This window comes from Quercus suber, unplaced genomic scaffold, assembly GCF_002906115.3.
Source record: "Quercus suber isolate HL8 unplaced genomic scaffold, Cork oak 2.0 scaffold_2, whole genome shotgun sequence".
Lineage (NCBI taxonomy): Eukaryota > Viridiplantae > Streptophyta > Magnoliopsida > Fagales > Fagaceae > Quercus > Quercus suber.
Window position 1 is genome coordinate 1,413,486 of NW_027069469.1, and position 25,946 is coordinate 1,439,431.

General features: G+C 36.2%; 2 protein-coding genes and 1 non-coding gene across 3 annotated transcripts; all 3 read left to right on the plus strand.

The window, feature by feature from the left end:
* The first annotated feature begins 6,816 nt into the window (after positions 1 to 6,816).
* On the plus strand, positions 6,817 to 11,271 carry LOC112018921 (ribosome biogenesis protein NOP53). The gene is made up of 12 exons (XM_024051453.2): positions 6,817 to 7,133; positions 7,705 to 7,877; positions 7,982 to 8,018; positions 8,121 to 8,146; positions 8,461 to 8,541; positions 8,629 to 8,739; positions 9,000 to 9,088; positions 9,387 to 9,506; positions 9,589 to 9,711; positions 9,985 to 10,051; positions 10,169 to 10,248; positions 10,833 to 11,271. The coding sequence occupies exons 1-12, from the start codon at positions 6,965 to 6,967 to the stop codon at positions 10,837 to 10,839; spliced, it is 1,083 nt and encodes a 360-aa protein (XP_023907221.1). The 5' UTR covers positions 6,817 to 6,964; the 3' UTR covers positions 10,840 to 11,271.
* LOC112018925 (small nucleolar RNA snoR100) lies at positions 7,418 to 7,531 on the plus strand. The gene has a single exon (XR_002883635.1). It is a non-coding gene; the product is annotated as a small nucleolar RNA snoR100 (small nucleolar RNA).
* Positions 11,272 to 12,996: 1,725 nt separating the features above from the next.
* On the plus strand, positions 12,997 to 16,153 carry LOC112018920 (uncharacterized). Its single transcript, XM_065781799.1, has 6 exons — positions 12,997 to 13,146; positions 13,269 to 13,335; positions 13,572 to 13,679; positions 13,827 to 13,925; positions 14,618 to 14,743; positions 15,680 to 16,153. The coding sequence occupies exons 1-6, from the start codon at positions 13,117 to 13,119 to the stop codon at positions 15,823 to 15,825; spliced, it is 576 nt and encodes a 191-aa protein (XP_065637871.1). The 5' UTR covers positions 12,997 to 13,116; the 3' UTR covers positions 15,826 to 16,153.
* The last annotated feature ends 9,793 nt before the right edge of the window (positions 16,154 to 25,946 follow it).

The window sequence follows — 25,946 nt, forward strand, 5'->3', positions numbered from 1 at the left end:
GATATGTACCCTGCAAAGGCCATATCTATTAGACATATCAGAAGGGTGTGTTTTCAGTTTTTGGTCTCTTTGTTGATTTCTGGATAGTGTATGAGAGGCCAGAGATTGTTGCATTTCGGCTAGATGTCTTGTTTGGTATGCGAGTGCAACAATTTTCTTTAGGTCCCCCACTAAAATATAGGAGAAGCTTTTGATTTTCTTGGAATGAGGAGGAAGAGTTTTTAGACTTCCTTGCATTTTGAAAATGACATTTTCTCTGATTTGTGTACAATAGGTCTTATTGTAGGGTTACAACAGTATGCCAAAAAGGACATGCAATCAGTTAGATGGAGAAAGGCTACTTTGACTCCCAACAAATAAGATCTATCTGTCTGTAAGTTGAATGGCTCTTTTAAAAGAGCCATTCAAATTACAGACAAATAGATGCACGTTGATTTTTACAAGACATTGTCGATCACTTTACTGTTTACCAAACATAAAAGTAGGTGAAAATGGCCCACTATTATTATTTAGCAAAAAATTTATCAATTTACCACTATTTTGAAAATATGTAAAAATATATCACATTTTTTAAACGAAGTAGGTGAAAATGGCCCACTACTATTATTTAGCAAAAAATTTATCAATTTACCACTATTTTAAAAATATGTAAAAATATATCACATTTTTTAAATTCGAGTTTGTGAAACTCGAGTTTACCGTGAAACTTAAGTTCCAAAAACTCGAGTTTTTTGAAAAAATATACTCTAAAAATTTTTTAAAATTTTTTATGTTACTTGAGTTCATGAAACTCAAGTACCATAAAAAAATTTCAAAATTTTCTATGATTCTCGAGTTTTATAAACTTGAGTATCATAAAAAACTCGATTTTACCAAATTTGAGTGCTCAAAAAGTAACAAATTCTTACATATTTTTGAAATAGTAATAGTTTGCAAAAAAGTGTTAGTTGTCTATTTTTGCCTAAAAAGTACAAACTCTTGAAAAAATGTGAAAGTTTCGTGCAATTGGTTACAGCTATAATTTTACTGTCATGTTATAAGCATAATACTTGAACACTTTTCATGTACTGATTCACTTGATTTTATGGATTGGAGTGAGATTCTACTATCTCTTCACGGGGAAAATAATAAGTAGTACTTGCACTCTTTTGTTTGATGCATTATAGAAGATAAGCATACTCAACGTGCAAATTGGTTATAAATAGTAGCACCTAGTTCTGCAGTGTTAATTAGATTCCAGATGATTTTCAAACGGGTTCAGTAGATTTTAGATGACTTTTTCTAATACAAAGCCTGGGGCCCGCGGTAATAGTGTTGCTGATGGGCTTCTCAAACCCTTGAAACCTATCATTGGATCCGTGATTGAAGGTTGTTGCCCCAAAAAAGAAAACGCGATTCATTGATCCATACACTTTCTAAAGTCTAATCGGATATTGTTAAAAATTAAAAATTAAAAACAGTGTAGTAAAATAATTTTTAAATGTGTGAATAGTGTTATAGAACCCAATTTTAAAGAAAAATTTACTAAAATTCGTACTTGCGGATCTCATAAACAGTGCACAGGACCCACAGAAAAAACGCAGTCGCCCATTTTTTTTTCCTTTCCATCACAATCCAAACCCAACCAAAGTGTGAGTTTGGATACCAGCACAACAACATGTTTTGCGCGTTTGCATTTTTGTCCTTGGGTCCTGTGCACTATTCACAGGACCTGCAAGTACAGAATCTGGCAAAATTAATTTTTAAACTGGGTCCTATGGTACTATTCACATTTTAAAAATTATTTTACTACAATATTTTCAGTTTTTAACAATAAGTGACATCTAAATAGACCCTAAGTGTGAGTTTGGATAGCAGCAGAGTGAATTATTTTGCGCATTTGCATTTTTTTGGCTGGGTCCTGTGCATTGTTCAAGGGACCCGCAAGTATGAAAAAATGCAAATCTAACTTTAAAATTGAGTCCCACGGCACTATTTACACATTTAAAAATTATTTTGTTATAATGTTTGCAATTTCAATAATAAGCGATATCCAAATAGACCCAAACAATTAGTGTGCCTTTGGGAAGTGTTTTGTGTATGCATTTGTGCGTTTTGCTAAAAAAATATGGGTCCCACAGTACTGTTCACAGACCCACAAAAGTCATCCAAATACATATTTCAATATAAATTTGGATTCTACAGCACTATTCACACATTTAAAAATTATTTTGCTATAATATTTTTAGCAATACATTTTCAGTTTTCAGCAAATAAGCGGTATTCAAACACACCCTTAATAAGTCTAGTGATACCAAAATTTTCACTACCATTGACACAGTTGATTGTGATTAATTCAAAATAAAAAGGGTGTTAATGATATGTTCATATAAAAATGATCATGATCCAATTATAATTTATCACGTTAACAAGTTCCGAAAAAATTGGTGTCCTTAACATTTCTATTTTGAGAAAGCAAGATCATTTTCCAAGAGCAGGTTAATATTTTAATGCTGCAAGTACAAAATTAAATCAAAGTGATATGACATAGCCAAGCTCACTTTTAGTAACAGAAGCAACAATTTCAGGGTTAAAATTACATCCCCTAATGTAAATTGTGCGGCATCCGAACTGTTGGGCCCACTCAGCCCCTAGTCTCCGCTCCAAACGCAGAGTCATTGGGCCCAATCCTCATTCGCCCTAAGGCCCAACCCTTGCTATCACAGCTCGGGGGTGCCGAGCTTCACTACTAAGTTATGATCGGCATATTTTTTACCGAGCATGTTCAGAAATGTCAGTGAACGGCGCATCATCTTTGTTTGGCTCAAAGAAGGCCCTCTAAGCGCCACTACCTAGCTCTAACCTGAAGTGGGCACCAAGTCCCAAAGCCACCCAGGCCTAGACTCTCACTTATCATCCCCCTGATTAGACCCTCCGTAGCACTAAGCGCGCACCAACTCTGCCGAGCTGCCGACGGGGGTGGGAACCAAGTCCCAAAGCCACCCATACCTGACCTCCCACTTAGAGAAAATCCTACTGGACCCTCTGTTGCACAAACTATGAAAGCATTGATAACCTACGTCTGAGCTGAGCACTATAAATAAGAGGGGAGGATAAGAGAGAGGGGTTGGTCAAAAAAAGGGAGGGGAGAGAACAGTGGTAATAGAAAAGAAAAATAGAGAGAATCCGAGGGGAGGAGGAAGGATTGTGTTGCCGAGAAAGAGAAAAGTGATCTCATTGAGTCCTTAGTTGTAGAACTACCCATAGTAGGAAATTCAGCCCAACAAACAAATAAGTTGTGAGCCCAAGTAGGGCTGAGCCCATTGGCCTCATTTGCGACCCGCACATAAATCAATTAGTTTAACCTCAAAAGTGTTGATTCTGCACCACAGAATGTGAAAGCAACATTTTTTGTTTTTGGGTGTACGTTAACTTGATAACCCCTAACAGAAATCAAGCTCATTAATATCAATTCATAACATCAAAACCAAGCCAAATTTCACTCCATTAACAGTGCATGTGGAGTGTGCTTGTTACATAATCTGTTCAAAATAGCCTGCAATTTATAAAGTGCATATAAGTGGAATCCAGCTCGTTCTGATCAGCTTACGTTTATTCAAAGCAGGTTGTTTGAAGTACAAATCAGTGGAAATGAGGAGACAGTTGAGTGATTCCTGCTACCAATGATAAAAGCAGCTATTCAAGTACTTGGGAAGCTATCAGATCTGAACAGCATGTGGTTATGTGGTGGAAAAGTCTTTGGGTACCTAAACATGCTTTCATTCTTACCATTAAGGAGAGATTGGTTAGAAATGAAAGATGGGTTTTTTTATGCAGGTATAGGATTGAGTCCAGAGACCATCTTTATTTTGAATGTCTAAACAGTAACACTCAGATGTTGGAAGTAGATACTTTTGAAGTGTTTGCTATAGTCAAATTCAAGATCAGGATTATCAGCTATCTTATTGGATTATCAATATATTAAAAGGTGCGAGTTTGAGATCAAGATTCTGCAAAGTGGCTTGGTAAGCTACAATTTATCATGTTTAAGAGTGAAAGAAGTGAAGAGGGGACCCTAGCTGCAGTAATGGCTAATCTATGTGGGGTAGACTGGCTGCTGGAACAGAAATGAAAATTTCAGTTTTAAGTTGAGTTAAATGTTGCTTTTGTTGGATTCCCTATTCTATTCTTATTAAATAGTTTTAGGCTATCTTTGTTTCCCTTTGCTGTATATGTACTGTAGACCCAGTAGTTTCTGGATTTTTTTGTTTTTTGTTTTGTTTTTTGAGTGCATGGGACTTCGTTGTTCTGTTGTAGGTGTGTATGGTTAGAAGGGTGCATTTAGTGCAGCTCCGCTGCTGGTTGTTTTTGGTTCTACTTGTAGCAGGTTGGTTGTTCTGGTTGAATAAAGTCTATATTCATCCAAAACAAAGTTCATCTAAGGTGGTAAAAGAAGCAAATTAATAACAGCAGCAAGAAATGACTGCAAGCTCCATATGTGCAAAAAAGCATTCAATAATCATGCTTTCTTTTGATTATCAAAAGAAGCATGATTTATTTATTTATTTAATCAGTCACACGAACAAAGTGCAACTCATTATTCAGATCTGCAATTACATAATTTAAGGCAGGAAACCATTACCTTTTCTTTGTACACCTTGAGCCATTGTTCCACACTGTTTTCAACTGCTTTGCAATGGTGGATGACCCGGTTGAGGATGTTCTAAAACACCCTCTTTGATTGCAAATATAATGCAATGATTGCCCCTCAATGACAGAAAATAATACCCACAAGTTACTCTCTCAAATCCTTCATAATAAGCATACGGATCACAAATCTGTGGGGAGACCTTTATTCTCAAAAGTAGTATTCAATAGTGGCATCCATGCCCACAACAGTTTCCTGTTAAACAAATCAGTCACATTAGCCTTTGTATTCTAAACCTATTCAGGAGCCATAACTGCATCAACAACGATGTTCAGCACTAGAATTAACAGTACCATTGTTCTCAAAAATATTTCCCTTTGGCTCTCTGCTTTTTTAGTAGACAAGGCTGTAGTAGTCATAGGTTAAGCACGATACTTAGACCTATCACTAAACATTCATCAACAGGAATTCATCAGCCACATTTGTAAGTTCTCCTCGGCATCTCTAAATGCAGAAGTCCTACTCAAAGAGATACATGTATTTGTGAAAGATGTGTGCCCATTTATATGTTTATATTTACTAAAAATATTGGCATGTGGAAATTTATATCTTTTAATGGGCTTCCACCAGTCATACAAAGCTTTTATCTGTAATCCACATCTCACAATACAGAGTTGAAGTCTTGGACATAACCCATGGATTTGATTCTCACCCTCAACTCTTCTAACTTTGCATATATGGCCTCTTTTTGAGGATGTTGTTGATCATCTGCATAAAATTTATGGATGCTACCTTTGACAGAAATCCAACTATATCCCGGTTCCTTCATCGCGCCTTGCTCTTTCATCATATCTCTCAAAGTAAGTCCATCTTCATATCTCCCTTTCTCAATTGATTATTTTTGGACTAATAAGCTATGGTTATTGTAGGAGGGCAAAGGTCCAGCCCATACTAGGTCCAAGCCGAGCAATGTTAATTTAGGTTTGGCCCAAACTTAATAAACACCAAATTGGAAAGTAAGCCTGCGTGTCCATAGCGTTAGTATCCAAACAAATCCTACTATCCCCGAGGAAGAATAGTAGTGCTTTGGGAGAATTCACCCGTTGAGCATGGGACTGTAGGGTTGTAGGTATTATCCCTGATATGCAATTAGACATGCTGGAGAATAGTAACATGGATTTAGGAAGCCACTCAAACCCTATGAGTGAAGGGATCTACAAACATGCAGAAGACTCTCTCATCATGACAAGCCCACTAGAGCATGCCTATAAAAAAAAAACATAGGGACAAGGGAAGAGGTTGGAACTTAATTCTAGGAAGAGAAACACAAGAGAAAAATTAGAACACTACACTGAGGTAAGGTGATCTAGCTCGAACACCCATAGGGTACCTTGACTATCCAAGAGTCTCTTTGGCCAGCCATATCTCTAACAAGTAACCATTGCATGGTTGTTATAAACCATCAATCACCATCCCACCGATCTTATGCCATTTGTTATCAGCAAAGCATCTTCTAGAATCTCCCATTATGGGCTAGATCTAGTATGAAATACAAATTAAATGGGGGTTCAGGCATTGAGCCCAAGGTTATTGGGAAATGACTACCATAGTTAACATGAAAAAAACTAATTAATATTTTGTCTTGACTTTACAATATAGAGAAACTATAATAAAATGAAGGTAATAAATATAAATTCTACTGTGATTATAAAAGTTTGTCACCTAGAAAGTAAACATAATATAAAAAATGATGTGCCTTTGGATTAGGTTTTATTAAAATAATAATAATAAAAGGTTATAACATCATTAGCATTTTTGCATTTTTATATTGTCAATAAGTTTTAGTTCATGTTAGTTGTCTTGTATATTAGTGGTATTACTCGATTTTTTATATGAAAAAACTTAAATTCAAATTTCCCGCCAATGTAGTTGTCAAGTGAATATTTTTGCGTTCAAAATTCATTAAATGTATTCATCATTTACTAAATTCTCGGGATATTAACGGAAAGATTAAATTGAATAAAGTTGAAAGTTAGAGGACTAAATTAATAGAAAGTAAAGTTAGATGATTAAATTAAATTTTAAGCAAAATTAAAAAGTCCAATTTGTAATTTAGCTAAAACAAAAATACTACAAGTCGTTTGTGAAGTATATATAATTTTTTTGGGCTTGTTAACTAAAATCAGTTTTCGTCGTTTTAATGTCGCTCTTCTTCTGAAAGGCAGCTAGGGTTTTAAAAACGCTTCCCCTAAAAATCTCCATTCTTTTGGTCTCTCGCACACACAACTCAGAAAGAGAAAAGAAAAAACAGAGACACACAGAGACAGAGACAGAGAGATGGGAAAGAAAGCAAAGGGTTCGCGAAAGGGAAAGAAAGCATGGAGAGCAAACATAAGCAGTGCAGACATCGAAGACTTCTATGAGAAATCCACAAAAGACGCTCTCTCCGGTGGCTCTCTCTCCTCCGCTCCCAGCGACTCTCTCTTCTTCGTCGACAAGTCCACTGGTACTTGTATTTTAAATTTCTGCTTCACAAAGTTTATTTATTTATATATATATATATATATATTTTTAATGTTCCAATTTGATATTTTAACATTATGAGGATTAATTTGATTAAATTTGAATGTAATTACTCTAAGATGGTATTGCCCATTTGTTCGAATTGGCCGAAACGAATACATGTGGCCAAACCTAACTAGTTTGGGACTAAGGCTTGGTTGCATTGCCCATTTGTGTTAGTGTTTGGATTTTTTTTCTGTGTACAATAAGCCGATGCTCTGGATTAATGGATGAAGGAAGCATGGTAGTGTGCACAGAGATTGAATTAATGGGTCCTCATTGTCTGCTCCTGCTGATGCCTTTTTGGCTTTGATTCGGGTGCCTGGTTTCCGACCCACATTCTATCTCATCTATTCATTGAAAAGTAAATTTTCGGGTGATTCTGATTCCTGTTAAACAACCTGACTGAATTTATGGTAAAATAAATATAGAAAATAATGTTTTGGTATGGATGGACTAATTTCGTCTATTATGAATGGGAAGTGATTAGAAGTTATGTACTTTTGTCTGAACAGATCTTTCGGTGAAGCGGAAGATTGAAAAACATAGGGAGAAAGTACTCCGCTGCGACAGCGTGCTACAGAAGAACCCTTTTGTTCAATCAGTGCCGTCTTCAACGCTGAAGAAACCCAAGAGAAAGCAGATGGGGGTTTCAAAAGCAAGTGATGCTACTCAAGTTGGTACCAAGGTCGGCAGTTTTATATAATGAGTATAGAAATGGACACATGATCTTTTTTGAAATTCTTTTGTTAAGATTATGTGCTTATCTTTTCTATTGTTGACATGTCTCAGGATGATTCAGCTATGGTTGACATTTGGGATGACAAAGGTTTGTTCTATGTTAAACTATTGTGTTCATGTTTTCACTTTTCACTGGCTTGTGATTATGAGATGACATGCATTACATAGGCTCTTTTTGACTCTTTTGCAGGTGAAGACAACCGCAAGTCCAAAAAGGTAAATATTATAGCTTAAAATTTAAATTCAAAATGTTTATGGCACCCTTGTATGTCTCGAGTCCTCCTGTGTAAATTTTTTGCAATACTGATAAGGGAATGATATGAACCCCTTGATACATTAGTTCTGTTTGCTGAGCTGTAAGAAACTGGTGCAAGGTGTCTCTTTGGTTATTTTGGAGCCATGCAATCGCACTGGATGTTCTCTATGTGATGTTTGATTTTATGAGTGCATATTGAGGACATTACGTTAATTGGTCTTTAATGGACCTTAGTTGATGATCTGATTGTTGACATCTTATTCTCTTTTGACAGAAATTGAAACATTCGGTTATTCCAGCAGTAGAAGTTGAGCATCCAGGTTGTTCATTCAATCCCTCAGAAGAAAGTCATAAGGTAACCCTGATTTTTTATACATATTTAGACTGCCTGGGAGTTGTAAGTCACACGGCATTTTAATTTGTTCTTCTTATGTCAAGTCAGGATGTTTTGGCTCATGCTGTTGCGGAAGAAATGCAGAAAGTCTATCAGAATGAGTTGGGACCTCAGCCAGTCCCATTAACTGTTCCTGGCAAAGTTATTGATGAAGAAGAGGTGAGTCTCTTCTTCTCCCTTGATTTATTATCTACTAGGAGTCCTCTTTGCCTTAAGGAGTAGGGGAGCCATTGAGATTTTTGTGTGCATATCCCATATTTCCCATGGACTTGGGTGCTGAGACTGTTTATTTATGTATAAATGCTGATTTATTTATGAAAAAAATTGATCTGCTAGGTATCTCTTTCATGAATGTAAATATTGCTTTTGAATCGTTTACTTCAAGGAGGGCTTTATGATTAACCAGCTATTTTCATTAGATGTATTTTATTGACGCGGATAATGCAAGTGATGATGATGATGAGATGAATGTGGAAAATGAAAATGAGGATACTGCACAAGAGAAAAGGTTAGCTTGTTATGCATCATTTTTATTTATCTTTAATGTACACTTTTTGCTCAAAATTTTAATGGTGAGAAGATGCATAATCCATCAAGTTGAATGAAAAGTTGTTATTAAGTAATTTGATTGTGTCCTTTTTATTCTAAATGTTGGTTTGTGTGTGTTGGTACTTGGTACGTTCCATGTAGTTATTGTTGCATGTTTGTTTGGATTAGGATGAATTTTCTGACTTATATTTCTTGTTGTGCCCCATTTTATGGTGTAACTATTGTTGAAAAGATATGGTTTAAATATTTTTTTGCAGATCTAGCAAAATAAAGAGGGTGACCCGAGTTGAGTTAAATAAGAGAGCTAGACGTAAAGAAAAGATGAAAAAGGAAGCAGAGGCTAGAAAGATGGAGGGAGTTTCTAAAGAAATTGATAGGTAAGATGATATTTTGCTTCTACAAACAATCATTTCTGCACAGAGGTACATTCTAACCATCGATTGGTCCTCCTTGTTGCAGCATACCTGATATCCTTCAGGAAATAGCTAAAGAGGATGAGGAGAAGCAGAAAAAACATCTCCGGCGAGTTGTAGCCAAACAAGAAAGACTAAAATCGTGTCCACCGCGCTTGGGGAAGTACAAGTATGATCTCTTATGTGTCTATCTAATATATCTAATTCATTATGATTTTATGTGTCTAGCTTGGAAGTGGAAAGTTAACTTAAGTAATTGGGGAAAAAAAGCTCCAGTATTTATGTTTTATTGTATATGTGTGTGTGTTGGTTGAATCTCAACATAAAGTTTGCATGCTATATTTATTGACGGTACTTAATTGATTTTTATGGAAAAAATTTAGATGATCTCGGACTTAAATACTGTGAATACAGCAGAATTAACTGGTCATCTTCATTTCAGATTTGAGCCTGCCCCAGTTCAGGTCCTATTATCTGAAGAAATAACTGGATCACTTCGCAAATTGAAGGTACAATGATAATTTCCCTGTAGTTTCCAAAACATCCCATGTCACAATTAGATCTGCAATTTGGTTTATGGTTTAGATGTGCATTAAAAGCATTCCTGATTTCTTATTTGTCTTAAGGCTTGTTGCACGCTTGCGAAGGACCGGTATAAGAGCCTGGAAAAAAGAGGATTGATTATCCCAACAGTCAAGAGCAGCAGGTCAGTTGATTATCCTTTTTATACTGTATCTTATCATTCATCTTAGGACGGACACAAATACAGGCTGCTTTGGAATTTATCAGATTTTGTTTGGAATCTTAATTATACTGTCATTTTGGCGAACCTAATACTTTAAGGTTGCTTTTCAATATCTTCCTATGTGAGACCCTCCTTCCCCCCAACTCCCTCTATGTACACCACACTATTATTAAGTTTTTAGTGATTATGTGCAATTCGATTTTTCACTTGCAACTTTTTTCTCCACTTGGCATGTACTATTTGGTGATTATATCTCTTTCCAAAACTCTGGCAAATAAAACCTTGTCAGGTTATACCTCGGTTTCAGATGGAACTGAAAGTATCCCTTCGATTAAGAACCTAAGTTTAGCATCCACAATCCTGTTTTCTTAGCAAGTTGAGTTTCCTTGTGTAAGATGGTTACAAACTTAGAATGAGTGGATGTACACGTGGCACGGCATGAAGCTTCGTACTATTTTCTGTGATGAATTTTAATTTGCATGCATTTTGGTGTGGTTCTATACACTTTGCAGTTCCTCATTGCTCCTTAATGTGTACTTGAACAGGAAGTAGAGTGGTTTCACTTTGGACAGACAGCAGTGCCTAGTTGTTGATGAAGGAGATCATTACAGGCTTCACAAGACGGTCTTTAAAAACAGTGTTGGATGGAGGACTACACTATAGTGGAATCATCTATACATGCAGCAGAGATTTGCTGTTTTTCATGTTTTCTTATATTGTCCTCAGTTTTGTGGTGGTTTCTTAACTTTACCAAGCTTTTCTGGTAAAAAAAAAATTCAGCTTTATACTTTTATTCACATAAGGTTTAATCAAATGAAGTGTAACATACTGATTATGCTTAATATGTATTTAGGCCAATGTTATATCACAGCCAACGATAGATAAAGGTGTTTGTTTAAGGCCCTTTTTATGTGGAACGTGAACGCGTCTCTTGAAGGTTTTTTATTTATATTTTTTATTTTATCATTATTTTTAATTATTTAATTGGTGTCTATTAGCAATTAAATTTTGTGGCAGATTGTAGCTCATTTTTCTGAAGCCGTTGTATTCAATATCGATGGTGACCAATATGATGCGGGGCTACGGCCAGTCATATAGTGGCATTTTCTGATTTTCTACGCTTGGGTTGTGTTTGGGATAACTAATATTAGACATCTTTTACTATTTAGTTTATTTTTGTTACAATTTATAGATTTCATTGTGTTTTTTGGTATTATTCATGAGTCTAACTATACTCTTTTAGTTAACTTTTAGCAAAAAGTTTTCAGTTTCAGCTAAATAAACTGTTCTTAAATAGACCTTTGGGATGAGTTGTAGATATTTTGGGTTTGATTTCCATTAGGAGGCCTTTGGTTCGCTGTGACGTGTCCATGATATGATGCACATTACGATAATATGACATTAAAGTTTTTGATTTATTTTATTTTATCTAGTGAGTTTGGAAAGCGCATTTTATGCTTTTATCGGTGGGTGCTTTTTTTAGTGGGTCTCGTGCATTGTTCACAGGACTCGCAAGTACTTTTTTTTAGCGAAAACAACTTTAAAATTGGGTCTCACGGTATTATTCACACATTTAAAAATTATTTTATTACAGTATTTTCAGTTTTCAGCAATAAAAGGTATTTAAACAGGCTCCTAATATTAGTATAATTTAAAATTACAAAATATATCAAATTATTTTAATCTCATCACCTTCCTAAACAACGTAATGTTATATTATTGTATTGAGATCATATTAATGTAAGGTTACAATAATGTAATATTACGATGTAATGTAACATCATGGCGAACTAAACGCCCCTTGGAGTTTCCTTAGATTATAGGTTTTGGCAATAGGTCTAAAAGGCCTTGCCGAGGTTATACCTCATTAAAACAAAAGTAAATAACAAAGTTACGATTGAAACAATATTAATTAGAAGTTACCATTTAGAATTTGAGACTACATATGATCACAATGATTGCCCATTGAAATTGGGCAAGTATAATCTCCATCCACAGTAAATGTTTATTAATTGGATTATTCAAAAAATAAAAAAGTTAATTGGTGATATTTTGCATTTAAATTGTTTAATTAAGTTGATAAAATAACTAACCATTATAATCACACGTTATTGTTAGTGTTAGTTTTAGTTTTCTTGATCATGTGTCTAATAGAGTAATTATGTGTCTTTTTTTTTTATTTAATGATGTGGCAATCGTTTTTATTATAAAAAAATAAAAAATACATGTCAACAAAACCCACCACCCTTTCCATTAATTACCATTTGTCCAGTTATTTCCAATAAATTGACTTGCAGATTTGAAGTGTAACAACTTCTTATTTTTTCTGGGTGTGGCTTATGTCCAGTGCATTGGAGCCGCATTGATTGTGACATGTGTCTATTTTTGAACACGGGTCACAATTACAACACGCCAGTGCACTGAAGCACTGGATGTAAGCTGCGCCCATCTTTTCTTATCTCTTTCATTTTTTTTTTTAAATTTTATTATTTAATTTTTAAAATTTTTAAGAGGACTTAACATACCTGACCTGTTCCTAAAAAAATTAAAAAAAAAAAAAAAAAAAATTTTATTATTTAATTTTTAAAATTTTTAAGAGGACTTAACATACCTGACCTGTTCCTAAAAAAATTAAAAAAAAAAAAAAAAGAATAAAAAACCCAAAAGGCCCACTAAAGTAAGAGGCCGAGTCCATTACCTTACCTGCAACAGGCTACATCAACTAGTGCCGTTTGAACTGGAATTCCAAAGACACAAGCATTACGCTCCGAGTTGGAGGGGTGTTCAAAGGTAACCACCGCAGGCTTGAGAAGATCAGTGCTTCGTACCATGCGCACGTTAGCTTCCCACCTCACTTCTGTAAAACTCTTTTCTTCTTCTTCATACTTGCTTTGATTTTTTTTTTTTTTTTTCTTTTCAAATTCATCGTTTAGTTTAGCTTGATGTAACTTGGGGTTTATGGGTTTTTTTTATATATGCAGTATTTGTGTAGAAGAAAACTTGGATGCAATGTACAGTCTCGCAATCTCTCATCATTCAATGTAAAAGGTCACTGCTTTCCCTTTTTTCCAATTACCCTTTTCTCTAATTACGCTTACCCAATTTGTGTGTGTTTTTATTTATTTATTTAATTTTAAATTTAAACATGTACTTCATGAGGATTTTGGTTAGAATGTGATTTATATGAAGAAAAGCACGGCAAAGTTTTTCAATTTTCTTTTGATTGAAAAAAGAAAAAGAAAAAAGAAACTCATTTCTCAATTGGGTTTCAATTTTACTTGCAGATGAGCTCGCCATTGAGAAGGACGCTGAAAGAAAGATAGGGTGGTTATTGAAACTAATCTTTGCTGGGACTGCATCAGCTGTTGCTTACCAGTTATTTCCGTATTTGGGTCTGTCAATTGGTTTAATACACAATCTTTTTTTTTTTTTTTTTTTGAGAAACCATTTAATACACAATCTCGAAATGGCTTATTTAGTCAAAATTTACGGTCTTTGCAGTTCCAGGCTGACAAGATTGATGTAATTTACATTTCCAGGTGAGAATTTGATGCAACAGTCCGTGTCGCTGTTACATGTCAAGGATCCTTTGTTTAAGAGAATGGGAGCATCTCGATTAGCTCGTTTCGCAATAGATGGTAACTTTAATGTCTCTATGCTTTTGATGTCAGTTGTTCTTAAGAAGCTGCACTCATTGTTACCTTATCAACAAAGTGTAAATCTTCGTTTTTTTTTTTTTTTTTTTAATTAGTAATGTGTATGTGTGAGTGTTACATGTCATATGTCATAAGTTGTGCTGGATAGGGTATCTTATTTTTCTTCTGAAACAAGGCTGCTTTGGCTTTTTGTCAGAGTAGAGTTGTGATTCAGTCTTGAAATGATATCATGTAAAACTGCAACTTGCCTTGCTTCAACGACTAAAAACTTAGAGTAGTTGGTTATGGGATTAGATTCTCCAGTTTTTCCTTTTCCTCATGCCCTGCACTGAGTGTAACAATCACGGGTCTTATATTAGCAGAGCCACAATGAGGTTAATTGACCATTAAATTATACTTACCATGTTTGAAGGGCAATAATAATGAATTCTGGCATTCTGTTCATACAAACTACTGTGTGGTTGAGCTGGGTAATATGTTATGTAACTAGTTTTTGACTCTTCAACTGTCCAAAACTCTAGTTGTCAATACTTTCTTTAATTTTTTCCTATAGGTTTTCAATCTTAATCTATGGATTGCAGGCACATGAAATTGATGCGGTAAAAGGTGAAGTCTTATAACTGTTTACTGCCTATTGCCTCATATATAACTGTTGCTTTCCTTTCAATTTATAGATGAAAGGAGGATGAAAATAGTAGAGACTGGTGGGGCTCAAGAGCTCTTAAATATGTTGGGGGCTGCTAAAGATGACCGCACACAGAAGGAAGCTTTGAAGGCCCTTACTGCCCTCTCACACTCAGGTTAATTGTATGGTTGCGTTCAATAGTTTAAATGTCTATATTCATGTTAGAACTTCCTATGAAACTGGTTCTTCATAGTTATCAGGGGAAAACAAAATTTTTTCTTTATGTGCTTATTGTCTTACCAGTGAGGTGTTTCTTGTTGATTAACTATGGTTTTTCTAAATTTTGGAACATATTGTGGAAATAATATTCAGCTTGTACAATCACAATTAAAACTGGACTCTAGCAGAACAGTTCCACTGTGTGGTAACTAGTAAAAACCATTTGGGAAGAGGAAGGTGGTAGGTAAGGGGCTTACAACATTTGTCTTGCTGGAATTCAGGTGCTTGGTTTGGCCATGGAATGAGAACGACCATTCAAATGAGGAAATGGAAGTTTACACAAAAAGTGGGATGTTCATCTCCATGCCTGTTCGAATTAAAAATCAATATCACCACCACCTTGCCTCTGTCACAGGATGAACTAAATTCATTGCATTTGGCATTAAAAGGAGGAATGGAATACAAATTCCTATTCCTTGCCTTCTCATATCAGCCTCATTTCATTCATTTCCAACAAACCAAATGTAGCTTTAAAATCGCCATATACCCCTACATTCGCATTTTGATATAAAATCATGACGATTGTGAGAGACAGAGAAACTTGTTTTTCTGTGTGTGTGTGTGTGTGTGTGAAATAGACTTTAACTATAAACTAATGCTTGTAACGGAATATGGGTAAGAAGTTGATTTGTTGGTTAGTCCAATACGTAATAGAAACATTAAGGACAGGCAAGATGCTTTAATATGGAATATTCAAAAGCCTTGTGCTTTGTATAAGGGAAATATTATTGTCCCAGACAATTTGGTGTATTTGGTTTTAAGGATAGCTTCAGGACTTCAGTTACTGTTGTATTTCCCTCTAGGTTGCTAAATTTACTTTCTAATTTTTCAGAGGAAGCTGTTAGAGCTTTACACCTTGCTGGGGCCATCTCAGTTATCAGGTCTGCCCCACAGTCCGTTGAGGATGCAGATGTTGAAAAATACAAGTCAAGCCTGCTGAAGAGATTCCAAGACCTGAGATATGATGTTTCATCTTGAGTCGTGGCGTGACCAGGGTATCTGCCTTTAACTTAAGGCTTCAAACACCAATAGTTAAATAAAAAATGTGTGTCTGCATGTGCAAGGAACTCTGTTTTGTAAGGATAGGTAGAATGTCTCCTCTTTTTTCTTTTTTTTCTTTTTTTTTTTTTTTTTAATCCAATAAGAAGAGTTTCAAAAAAAAAATATCTATTTAAAATTTGCTTTGTTTCTTGGATAAACGATTCTTTTTATTTACTTCATTTTCTTTCCTTTATTTATGTGATGGGTGATTCCTTGTAGAAAACTCTGACAGCAGGCCACAATGACATTAGCGCAAATTCATAAATCTCAAATTTTAGTGGCTAACTTGTTTGATATATGCTTACATTACACAGCTTAGTTCTTTATCTGGGTTGTTTAAAATGTGTTTGATTCAGACATCCTTCACAGAGATGCACATAATATAAAAGTAGTTCTCCACGCAACCACCTCTAGATTCTTTCTGTGCGCGTGTGCACGAGCACAATATACAATCATGTTGCCTAAGAGAGGTAAGCATCATGTTCTTATCAAAATTTATGATAATGTTGTGCAACAATCCCAAAGTCAATTAATAAAAAATTTATTTGTTCTTAATTCTGCAAACTAACAAAGAGTGTTTAAACTAATTCAAGAAGTGTTCTTTGTTTGAGTGCTAATGACATGGGCTGCATTCGTTCTCTGCCTGCCCTATGTCTGGTAAATATATGGTGTTCAGGTTTACATTGAGAATTGCTAGCAAATTTAGAAAGGTTATAACACATAAATACAGACACCACATGAATGTATGTATACTTTACAGCCGTAGTTTTATTGTTTAACAACAAAGGCGGAGTTGTGATTACAGAGGTACCAATACCATAACAATTTTTAAACTTTTAAATCTCTCTTGAAGATTTGAAAATTTGGGGAACTTATTTTGTATTAAGGACAAAAATGAGGTGCAGTTTTTAAGTGTTGTACTTTGGTTTTTCAAATTAAATTAACAATATCCGCATTGGTTAATGAACTACATAATGGAATTTAATTGTTTGAAAAAATTTACTAATGCATTTTGTCTTGTATTGGTCAATTTAGCCACATAGATGAATTTAGTTATGAAATTTAAGGTACAACACTAGGGAATTATCCCTAAACTTTGTTTTCTTTAATTAATTCATGTTATATGCTTGTACGGGTGGGTTTATCATTAATTCACATGGAGACGCTTCTGGAAGGAAAAACCATGCTTCAGGTTAAGGATTGGTCTTGAAGTGGATTATGCATTCATTGTGACATTGTTTTTAATAGATAGGATATAACTTCAACCTATGATCTTCACTCAATGATAATTGCTCTTTATCATCGAGTTGAGACCCTAATCAATTTATGGTATAAGATAGGTTCAAATCACAAATCTCTTATTTGACTATAAGATATTTTGCCAATTGGGCCAACTTGAACTTACACATTCATTGTGACATTAGTTATGATCTTTCACAAGGTCATATTAATTATTAGCTATAAGTCTGTTGCCATGTTCTTTTAAATTTGTGTCATTTAGGCATTTTATATTCATTTAATGGTTGAGTGACCGCAACTGATTTCGAATCTATACATTTTTTATGTTTAGCATTCATGCTAAATATAGGTGATAGAATACTTTTTATTTATTTATTATCTAGAGATGTCCAAAATCATTCAAGTTATTTGATTATTGACTTATTGTATCATTGTGTAAGAAAGAAATTGTAATTCTTATGTAGCGAATAATTTAAATATTGGTTTATATCTCTGTTATTTTAAATGAATATACCTGTTGTTAATGGTCATTTTCGCGACAAATTTTATGGTTCGACGGAATGACTAAGCCCAATTGCTTAGCAAGTCCGAATAATGTATTTTTGTCAATGTATTCTGCTTTGTTGCATGGCCCAAGCCCATGCGAATGGTTGGGGAATTGAGTAGGAATGGTTTTGGTGGGTGTGGGTTAGTTCCCATTGGACCTTTTTACATAAGCCCGACTTGTACATACCGCGAAGTGGGCCAAGGACGCTGGGGGCATCTAGGGCCCATGAAGGAGGTCCAATGTCAGAAATTTCCACCCCAGACTTTACTCCATGCTCTGTGTGACTGTGCCCTTTATTTTCAGCTTAACTCCATTTTCCCACACCAAGGCAGCTGACTCTAAGAAAAAGCTGAGTAGCCTAGCCCACTCAGCCACCCAAATGTGGTCTTCAAGGCCTACAAAGACCAGAGACAGCAGCTGTAAAGAGGAAATAACTTTGTTTCCAAAATCATGCAAAAAGCAACCAAAACCTTTCCCTAAGCATAAAACATAATGCACCAAGTCATAGAAATAGCATCTGAAAGGTCCAAGGGCTTCCTCCCAATGCCCTTTATTTTCAGCTTAACTCCATTTTCCCACACCAAGGCAGCTGACTCTAAGAAAAAGCTGAGTAGCCTAGCCCACTCAGCCACCCAAATGTGGTCTTCAAGGCCTACAAAGACCAGAAACAGCAGCTGTAAAGAGGAAATAACTTTGTTTCCAAAATCATGCAAAAAGCAACCAAAACCTTTCCCTAAGCATAAAACATAATGCACCAAGTCATAGAAATAGCATCTGAAAGGTCCAAGGGCTTCCTCCCACCTAAAAACTGGTCACAAGCATCCCCTAGAGCTTGATATAAATATGTATCACCAGCCCACAAGAGGGGCAACGTTTTTCCCTACAAAAAACCCAAAACTTTGACACAAAAAGCCCAGTCAGCTACCTAGTGTATGGGACGATTTGAAGGCCTGGGGGTGAAAATATTGATATAGGGGAACTCTCCCTCTCTTGCTCAGGACCTCCTTCGATTTCCTCCTCTGTGTGACTGCGTGTTGAAATTTCTTACTCATGAAATATATAGTTTCTGCACTTTCTTGTGTTTTCATTTTTGTGTTGTTTTCTCTTTCCATAAAGCACCATTAGCCTTTGTGTACCTCACATTGTGAATTTTGGGCTTGGCTCTCCAAATAACTGACGAATTTAACGAACCCAAGGGGAGTTTTGGGCTCATTTCTGCGATCTCGGCCCTTGTCGCAAAACGTCCCCGACACCTGTCTATTAGAGTTTTATAGAATTGTAGTGGAACTGCATTCTCCATGTTGAAGTATGAATTGTTATCAGCACGAGACCCAAAAGCTAAACAAGCCATAGATGTGTGAACTAATGGACCACTGTTCCGCAGTGCATTTATGGCATCCCAATTGACCCAGATGTATCTCTTTGCATAATACATCCTTTAAAGGCCAAGGTTTATTGTTGAATGTACATGTCAATTCTTTAGAGAACCTCCTCATTAAGAGAAAACGGAGACTAGAACCAAGGGAGAGGACACCGTACTGTACTAGTCAGTACTGGGGGTATGTACCATACCGGTACGTGCACTGGTACAAAAATGCCCATGTTTTGTACGATTTTAAATACTAGGCATACCAGTTGTGTACTAGGTGTATAGGCTGATTTCAGGTGTTTTAGCCGATATAGGGCATACTACTGGAATAGAATTTATTTTATTTATTATTTTTTTAATGATTTGTAATTTTTAAATTTTTTTTAAGGGCAAAACCACTTTCTCAGTCTCTCTTTCTCACAATCACACGCGGTCTCTCTCACTCTCTCAATCCTTTTTTTTTTTTTTTGTTGCTAAACCACTCTCTTAGTCTCTCAATCTTTCTTTCTCTCGCAGTCTCTCTTGGTCACTCTCTCTCAATTCACGTCAATTTGAGATTTGGTTTCTCAAATCTCATCTAAGCCAAAGTTAGAAGCTGCAGAATAGGTAAAATTTTGTATTTTGTTTTCTTAGTATGCAATGAACAATTAAGCTTTCAGTTTTTTATATTTTGTGTTTTTTTTTTCCTTTTATTATTTATTTATTTATTTATTTTTTGAGAATAAGATCAATAGAACAAACAAAAGATAAACAAGCAATTACACAACATCGTTCCGGATTACAACAGACACGCAAGGAGGGATCTCTTGAAGCCAAGCCATTTCTGTGTCAAAATGAATAGCTTTGCAGGCCAGAGTGTGGGCAAACTTGTTTGCCTCCCTCTTGGTGTGATGGAATTTGCAGCTTTTCATGGTCATTGACAAATGCTTCACGTCATCTATGATGTGTCCAATATCACAGGTAGATTCAGAAAAGTCTTGGATAGCTTTAATCACCGAAAGTGAGTCGCTCTCAATTATAACACAACTAAAACTAGTCTCAATTGCAAACTTGATAGCCTGTCGAATAGCCAATGCCTCGATGACCTCTGCATCTTGCACACCTTCCACTTTCTCCGACAAAGCAGCTAGCACCCATCCTTGACTGTCACGCACCACCACACCTATGCCTACTGTATTAGTCTCTTTAAAGATATCTCCATCAACATTAACTCTGAACTAGCCTTGGGGAGGTGGTACCCATTTCAAATTTTCCTTTGGTCTAGCAGCTTTCATTCCTTCCTTGATGGATTGAAATTCAAGTCTAAAGCTGTTGGCCCAGGTAACCACATCATGAGGGACTTTATCCAGCTCATTCACTCTTATTTAGTTTCGGCAAAACCATAAGGACCAAGCTAGAATTGCAAAAAGCTCCTGTAACTCTGGCTGATCTAATTGGAAAATAAAGTTTGTCACCTCCTCAAAATTCTAATGTTGCAATTTGCCAACCAAGCTCCAAATTGGGCTGCTTTCCCACACAATCCTTGTTGAAGGATAGAACCATAGGATATGGTTTGTGTCCACTTTGTCTGCCCTACATCTATTGCAAACTTCCCAAACTTGTACTCCCCTTTTCTTTTAGTTCATCTTCGTGGGCAGTGAGTTGATTAATGCTCTCCATAGGAAGTGCTTGGTCTTTGGAGGGATGTTCAGCTTCCATATCTTACGCCAAATAGTATTCTCTTTGATGTGTGAGCTACTTAGTTGATTAGCTTCCTCCTTTGCGAGTATCATTTGATAGGCAGTACGGACTGTGTACGTACCATCCTTCGATTCAGCCCATATCAAACGGTCAGGTGGTTTTTGATCACTCAATAGAATCTTTTTAATAAGAGTAGCTTTCTCATGCCAGAAAATTTGGTCAATTAAATCATTTCCCCATCTCATGTTTTTCCAATCAATGAGCTCTTCAACTTTAGCATCATGAGGTAATTGATGAACTGGGGATTAGACTTTGTGTGTGTGTGAGTTTGGCAGCCATGGGTCTCCCCAAATTTTCACGTTATTATCTCTCCCAATCTGCCACTTGCTGCCCATATCTATTATATGTTTAACGCCCTTTATACTATTCCAAGCATATGATCCCTTAGCCCTTTCATTTAGATTGAGTATATTCCCATCCAAAAAGAAACGGTGTTGGAATACTTTGTAAGCCAAAGTGCTGCTATTATTTAATAGTCTCCAAAATTGCTTTGCTAGGAGAGCTTCATTGAACTTTTTACTGTTTCTAAAGCCCATGCTGCCTCCAAATTTGGGTTTGCAAAGTCCCTCCCAATTTACCCAATGGATCTTGTGCCTTCTATCATCACCACCCCACCAAAACTTCCTTATCATGATCTCTAGTTCTTTGCAAAGAGAGGTAGGTAGCTGAAAACAGCTCATCACATACGTGGGAATTGCCTGTATGACTCCTTTAATTAGAATTTCCTTGCCAACTTGAGATAGTAGTTTTTCACCCCACCCTTGTATCACTCGCCACACCGTCTCCTTTATGTTGCTAAAAGAAGCTCGTTTATTCCTTGCCACAAAAGATGGCATGCCAAGATATTTTTCGAACTCTTTTATATTTGGAATGCTAAGACTCGCCTGTATGGCGTTCTTTGTGTCTTCGTCCACATTTTTGCTAAAACAGATGGCAGTCTTGTCTTGGTTCAATTTTTGCCCTGACTCTACTTCATAATTCTGTAAGATTTGTTAGAGATTTCTGCACTCCTCAATGTTGCTCGGCAGAGAAGTAGGCTGTCATCTGCAAAACAAAGATTTGTGATCCTAGGACCTCCTCGACTTATGGCCACACCTGTGATTTTCCCTTCCATCTTTGCTTCCTTCAATTTAGCTAATAAACCTTCTGCACAAATAAGAAAAAGATATGGGGAGAGAGGGTCACCTTGACGCAAACCTTTCTCTGGGTGAATAGAACCATGAGGTTCACCATTAATAAGAACGGAATATGAAACTGAAGATATACATTGCATAATCAAAGAGATCCATTTTTTCTCAAAACCCATTTTTCTCATTACTTGGCAAAGATATCCCCATTCAACTCTATTGTATGCCTTACTCATGTCAAGTTTTATAGCCATAAAGCCCTTTCTACCATCACATCTAGTTTTCATGTATTGCAGTGTTTCAAACGCCACCAAAACATTATTAGTAATCAATCTGCCTGAAACAAATGTACTTTGAGTTTCAGGTATGATTTTTGATAGAATGAGTTTTAGTCTATTAGCTATCACTTTGGATATGATTTTATATATAACATTACATAAACTAATGGGGCGGAATTCAGATATTCTTTTGGGGCTTGTGACTTTTGGAATTAAGGTGATGAAAGTATGGTTTACATTTTACATGAGTTCAGGCAAGAAAGAACAGCATTTGTAACATGAGAACCACTAATATGCCAATATGAATGATAAAAGAGTGCAAGCATACCATCTAGCTCGGGGGCCTTTTGGGGAGCCATGTGTCTCAGAGCTAAGTGAACCTCCTCTGTTGTGAAATCCCGTGAGAGCTCCCTATTCATGTCGTCAGTAATGAGTTTGTGTACTCCTCTGAAAGACTGTTCACCCAGTTGTGGTCTCATTGATGTGAAAAGTTTTGTGAAATATTGTACAGCCACATCCTCAACTTTATCTACATCTTCATGCCATACTCCATCATTATCTTAAATTCCTTGAATACAGTTGCCCCTCTTTCTCCTTGAAGCATATGTGTGGAAGAATTTAATGTTTTGATCCCTACTCTGTAGCCAATTAATTCTGGATCTCTGTTGCCACATCTTTTCTTATTTTACCAAGAGCATATTTACTTCTCTTCTCAAGTCAGCCTTTTGTTGGACAATGGCCTCAGTTCTAGGTTCCTTTCCAAGCTTATGTAATTTCTTTTTCTTTTCCTGCGGAAGATTGGTGATCACTCCAAAGTCCCTTTTGCTCCAGTCTTCTAAATTCTGAGAGCATAACTGGATATATACCTTCCAGTCTTTCAAGGAAACCATCGTTAAATGCTGTATATACCCTTCATGAAAGGTATATATCCAGGCCGGGTTTGCAACCCCATGATCAAGTCTTTCCAATATGCCCGCCCCTTCGCCATTCCTTCTGAACGAAGTGAATTTTGGACCTCTGAATCCCAAGTCCATTAATCCACAATCATCCAAGGCATCCTTGAACTGTTGTATTTGTCTTTCCAGCCTCTGACGCCCTTCCCATTTCCTCATCAATGCTAAGTATTTCATTAAAATCACCAAGGCATACCCATGACTCATCTATATCTCTACTCAGGTGCTTTAAAAATTCTCATGATTCTTGACACTTGCAAGTATTCAGGTGTCCGTAAAAACCTGTAAGTCTCCATCGACCTTTCTTTGGGCATTGGATGGTAGCGTCAATATGATTCTTTGAGTAGTTGTTGATGGTAAGAGGAAAGTTGTTTTTCCAAAAGAGAACAAGTCCTTCACTGTGGCCATCCCTTGAGCATACCAATATGTTATCATTGCGCAATTTAACTTGATTTTGTTCCAAATTAGATTCTTCCACTAGTTTCTCCATGAGAAACACCGTGTTTGGCCTCTCCATTCTTACCATATCAATTAACTCTTAAATTGTCCATTGATTGCCTATTCCATGGCAATTCCAACTTAAACAACTCATAGCAATTTTTGCGTACCCCAAATGGGAATAGGAAGTTTTAGGGGTACAAACAAAGAAGCAAGCAAACCAAAGAAAAAGGAAAAATCCTAAAATCTAAACCCCGATAATCAAATAAGGAAAAGACTAAATCATATAAAATACTCACTGTTGGGTTACTTTAACCCTTAACTGAGGTGGCTTTATTCAACAAGAGCAACTAAAACTGGCATGGAGGAGCCACCCTTGGCCGAATCACACCAAATCTAGAGGTGCCCTCACTTGTCGGAAATTCATCCCACAAAAAATTACTTTTGGCGGCTTCAATCACCCACACCTTCAACAAGAGATCTCCACAGAGGCTGTAGATGGCTGAGAAAAGCCGCCGGGAAACCAACCATCGACAGTTCTAGATCCATATAGGGCAAAAGAACCCACTTCTGAGGTAATGAGACCCACAGTGGGGAGGTGAAAGACCCACGAAGGGGTGTTGGTGGGCTGACGATGGAACCGGAGCTCACAATGAAGCCAAGAAACTCGAGCGTACGCTAGTGGAATGGCCAAATCGTGCGCCGAGAAGGAGAACTAGAACCCTTCGGTCCAGAGAGAAAAGAGAGACAGAGCTCTTTAGAAAATGATAGAAAAGTGAACGTACCTTTTTTTTCTTCTTCTTTTTGTTGATGCTAAAGTCTAAACTAAATAATTTGTTATGAATTGAGGTAATGTTTTATGGTAAAACTTTTATTTTTATTTTATTATATATATATATATATTTATAAATATAAAAAATAGCGGTAAACCTGAAACGGTATATCAGTACCAACTAGTACAGAAATATATTGTTCCCGTGGCCAAACCGGTACAACCTCTAGTATGAGATTGACTCCCTCGACTAGAATGACCTGGATTCACTGCTTTGCAAAAAGATGTTTCAACATACAATTATTTATTTTTATCTTTTTATTTGATAAATTTCACCACTAGGAAAATGACCATCTCCATTTGAAATTGATTCATTTCATGGTTCATATTAAATTCTGCATATCTAAGCTTATATCCAGTGATACATCAAATAAAATTTTAAACAATGTAGTACTTTATACCCTGTCATATCCAACAAAATCTTAACCGTGAAATCAATTGACTCCATTCAAATAAAAAGTATACTTATTCTGCGAATACACAAACAAAGACACTTTAACTCCTCTCTCTTCCCCTGCCTTTTCCCTACTTGTTATGCATCAAGCTGAAGTGCAACATTTGTCTTCACAACATGTATTTCCACAATGGATTAAAGGTTTCCATATGAACCAACAGCAGCAACAACCTTCAAAGCGCAGCCACAAGTCATGGTTAGAGTACAAGTTATTAGGGCTGACAGAAAATCATAAGCGAGTAGAGTAAATGGCTTACCAACTTAGGGATGAACAATATGCTCATATGCATTGAGGCGAGCACTTGCTGCTGCATTTACTGACATGATAATGGATGCCATTATTAGCAGGAACCATGCAAGAGCAATCACTAATTTTTCCTTTTTTGCCATCTTCACCAAGCTCAAACTGAATGACCAAATGTTGTATGACATCCCCCTTCTACTCTTGCATCTTATTTGTAGGAGTGCTTCCATTTTAAAACAAATGGAATGGCTTTCTGCAACATCTCATATTCTTATCACAACATGTGGGTCTCATAGTTATGTGGGACTTGCACACTATGAAAAGAATGATACATATATTGAATGCATGAGATATCTCGTCCTTATCTTGGTATAGTATGCTTATCTATCATACACATATTGATTATCCTTGGTCCATGTAGTAAAGAATCCTTGGCTTGCTCCTATGCATAAAATGCAACCATGTCCGCCATTATTGACTTAGCGTGAGTTTGGATAGCGGCCAGTGTGCGTTTCCAATGTTTGTGTTTTTGGTTGGGTCCCATGGCACTGTTCACGACCCAGCCAAAAACACAAAAAAGTGCATACCAATGCATTTTTAGGTCCCATGGCACTATTCACACATTTAAAAATTATTTTATTACAATGTTTTCAATAATAAGTTTTTAGTTTTCAGCAAATAAGCGGTATCTAAACACATCCTTAGTTTGGCGGCATTTTTTGTTTCGTTTTGTAAGAATTGAAACCCTTACCCTTAGCCCCATCCTTTGAGATGTCATGGTCACATCATTTTAAACATAATTAAAGATATTGTAGATACTAAAAATGGAAGCTGCAA

What these genes read in the sequence shown, in the direction of transcription:
- LOC112018921 (XM_024051453.2), top strand. Translation starts at nt 6,965, where the DNA reads ATGGGAAAGAAAGCAAAGGGTTCGCGAAAGGGAAAGAAAGCATGGAGA. An exon ending in CTTCGTCGACAAGTCCACTG is followed by an intron (nt 7,134 to 7,704) that starts GTACTTGTATTT and finishes TTGTCTGAACAG; the next exon opens with ATCTTTCGGTGAAGCGGAAG. An exon ending in GTTTCTAAAGAAATTGATAG is followed by an intron (nt 9,507 to 9,588) that starts GTAAGATGATAT and finishes TCCTTGTTGCAG; the next exon opens with CATACCTGATATCCTTCAGG.
- LOC112018920 (XM_065781799.1), top strand. Translation starts at nt 13,117, where the DNA reads ATGCGCACGTTAGCTTCCCACCTCACTTCT. An exon ending in AGCTCGTTTCGCAATAGATG is followed by an intron (nt 13,926 to 14,617) that starts GTAACTTTAATG and finishes TTCAATTTATAG; the next exon opens with ATGAAAGGAGGATGAAAATA. An exon ending in TACTGCCCTCTCACACTCAG is followed by an intron (nt 14,744 to 15,679) that starts GTTAATTGTATG and finishes CTAATTTTTCAG; the next exon opens with AGGAAGCTGTTAGAGCTTTA.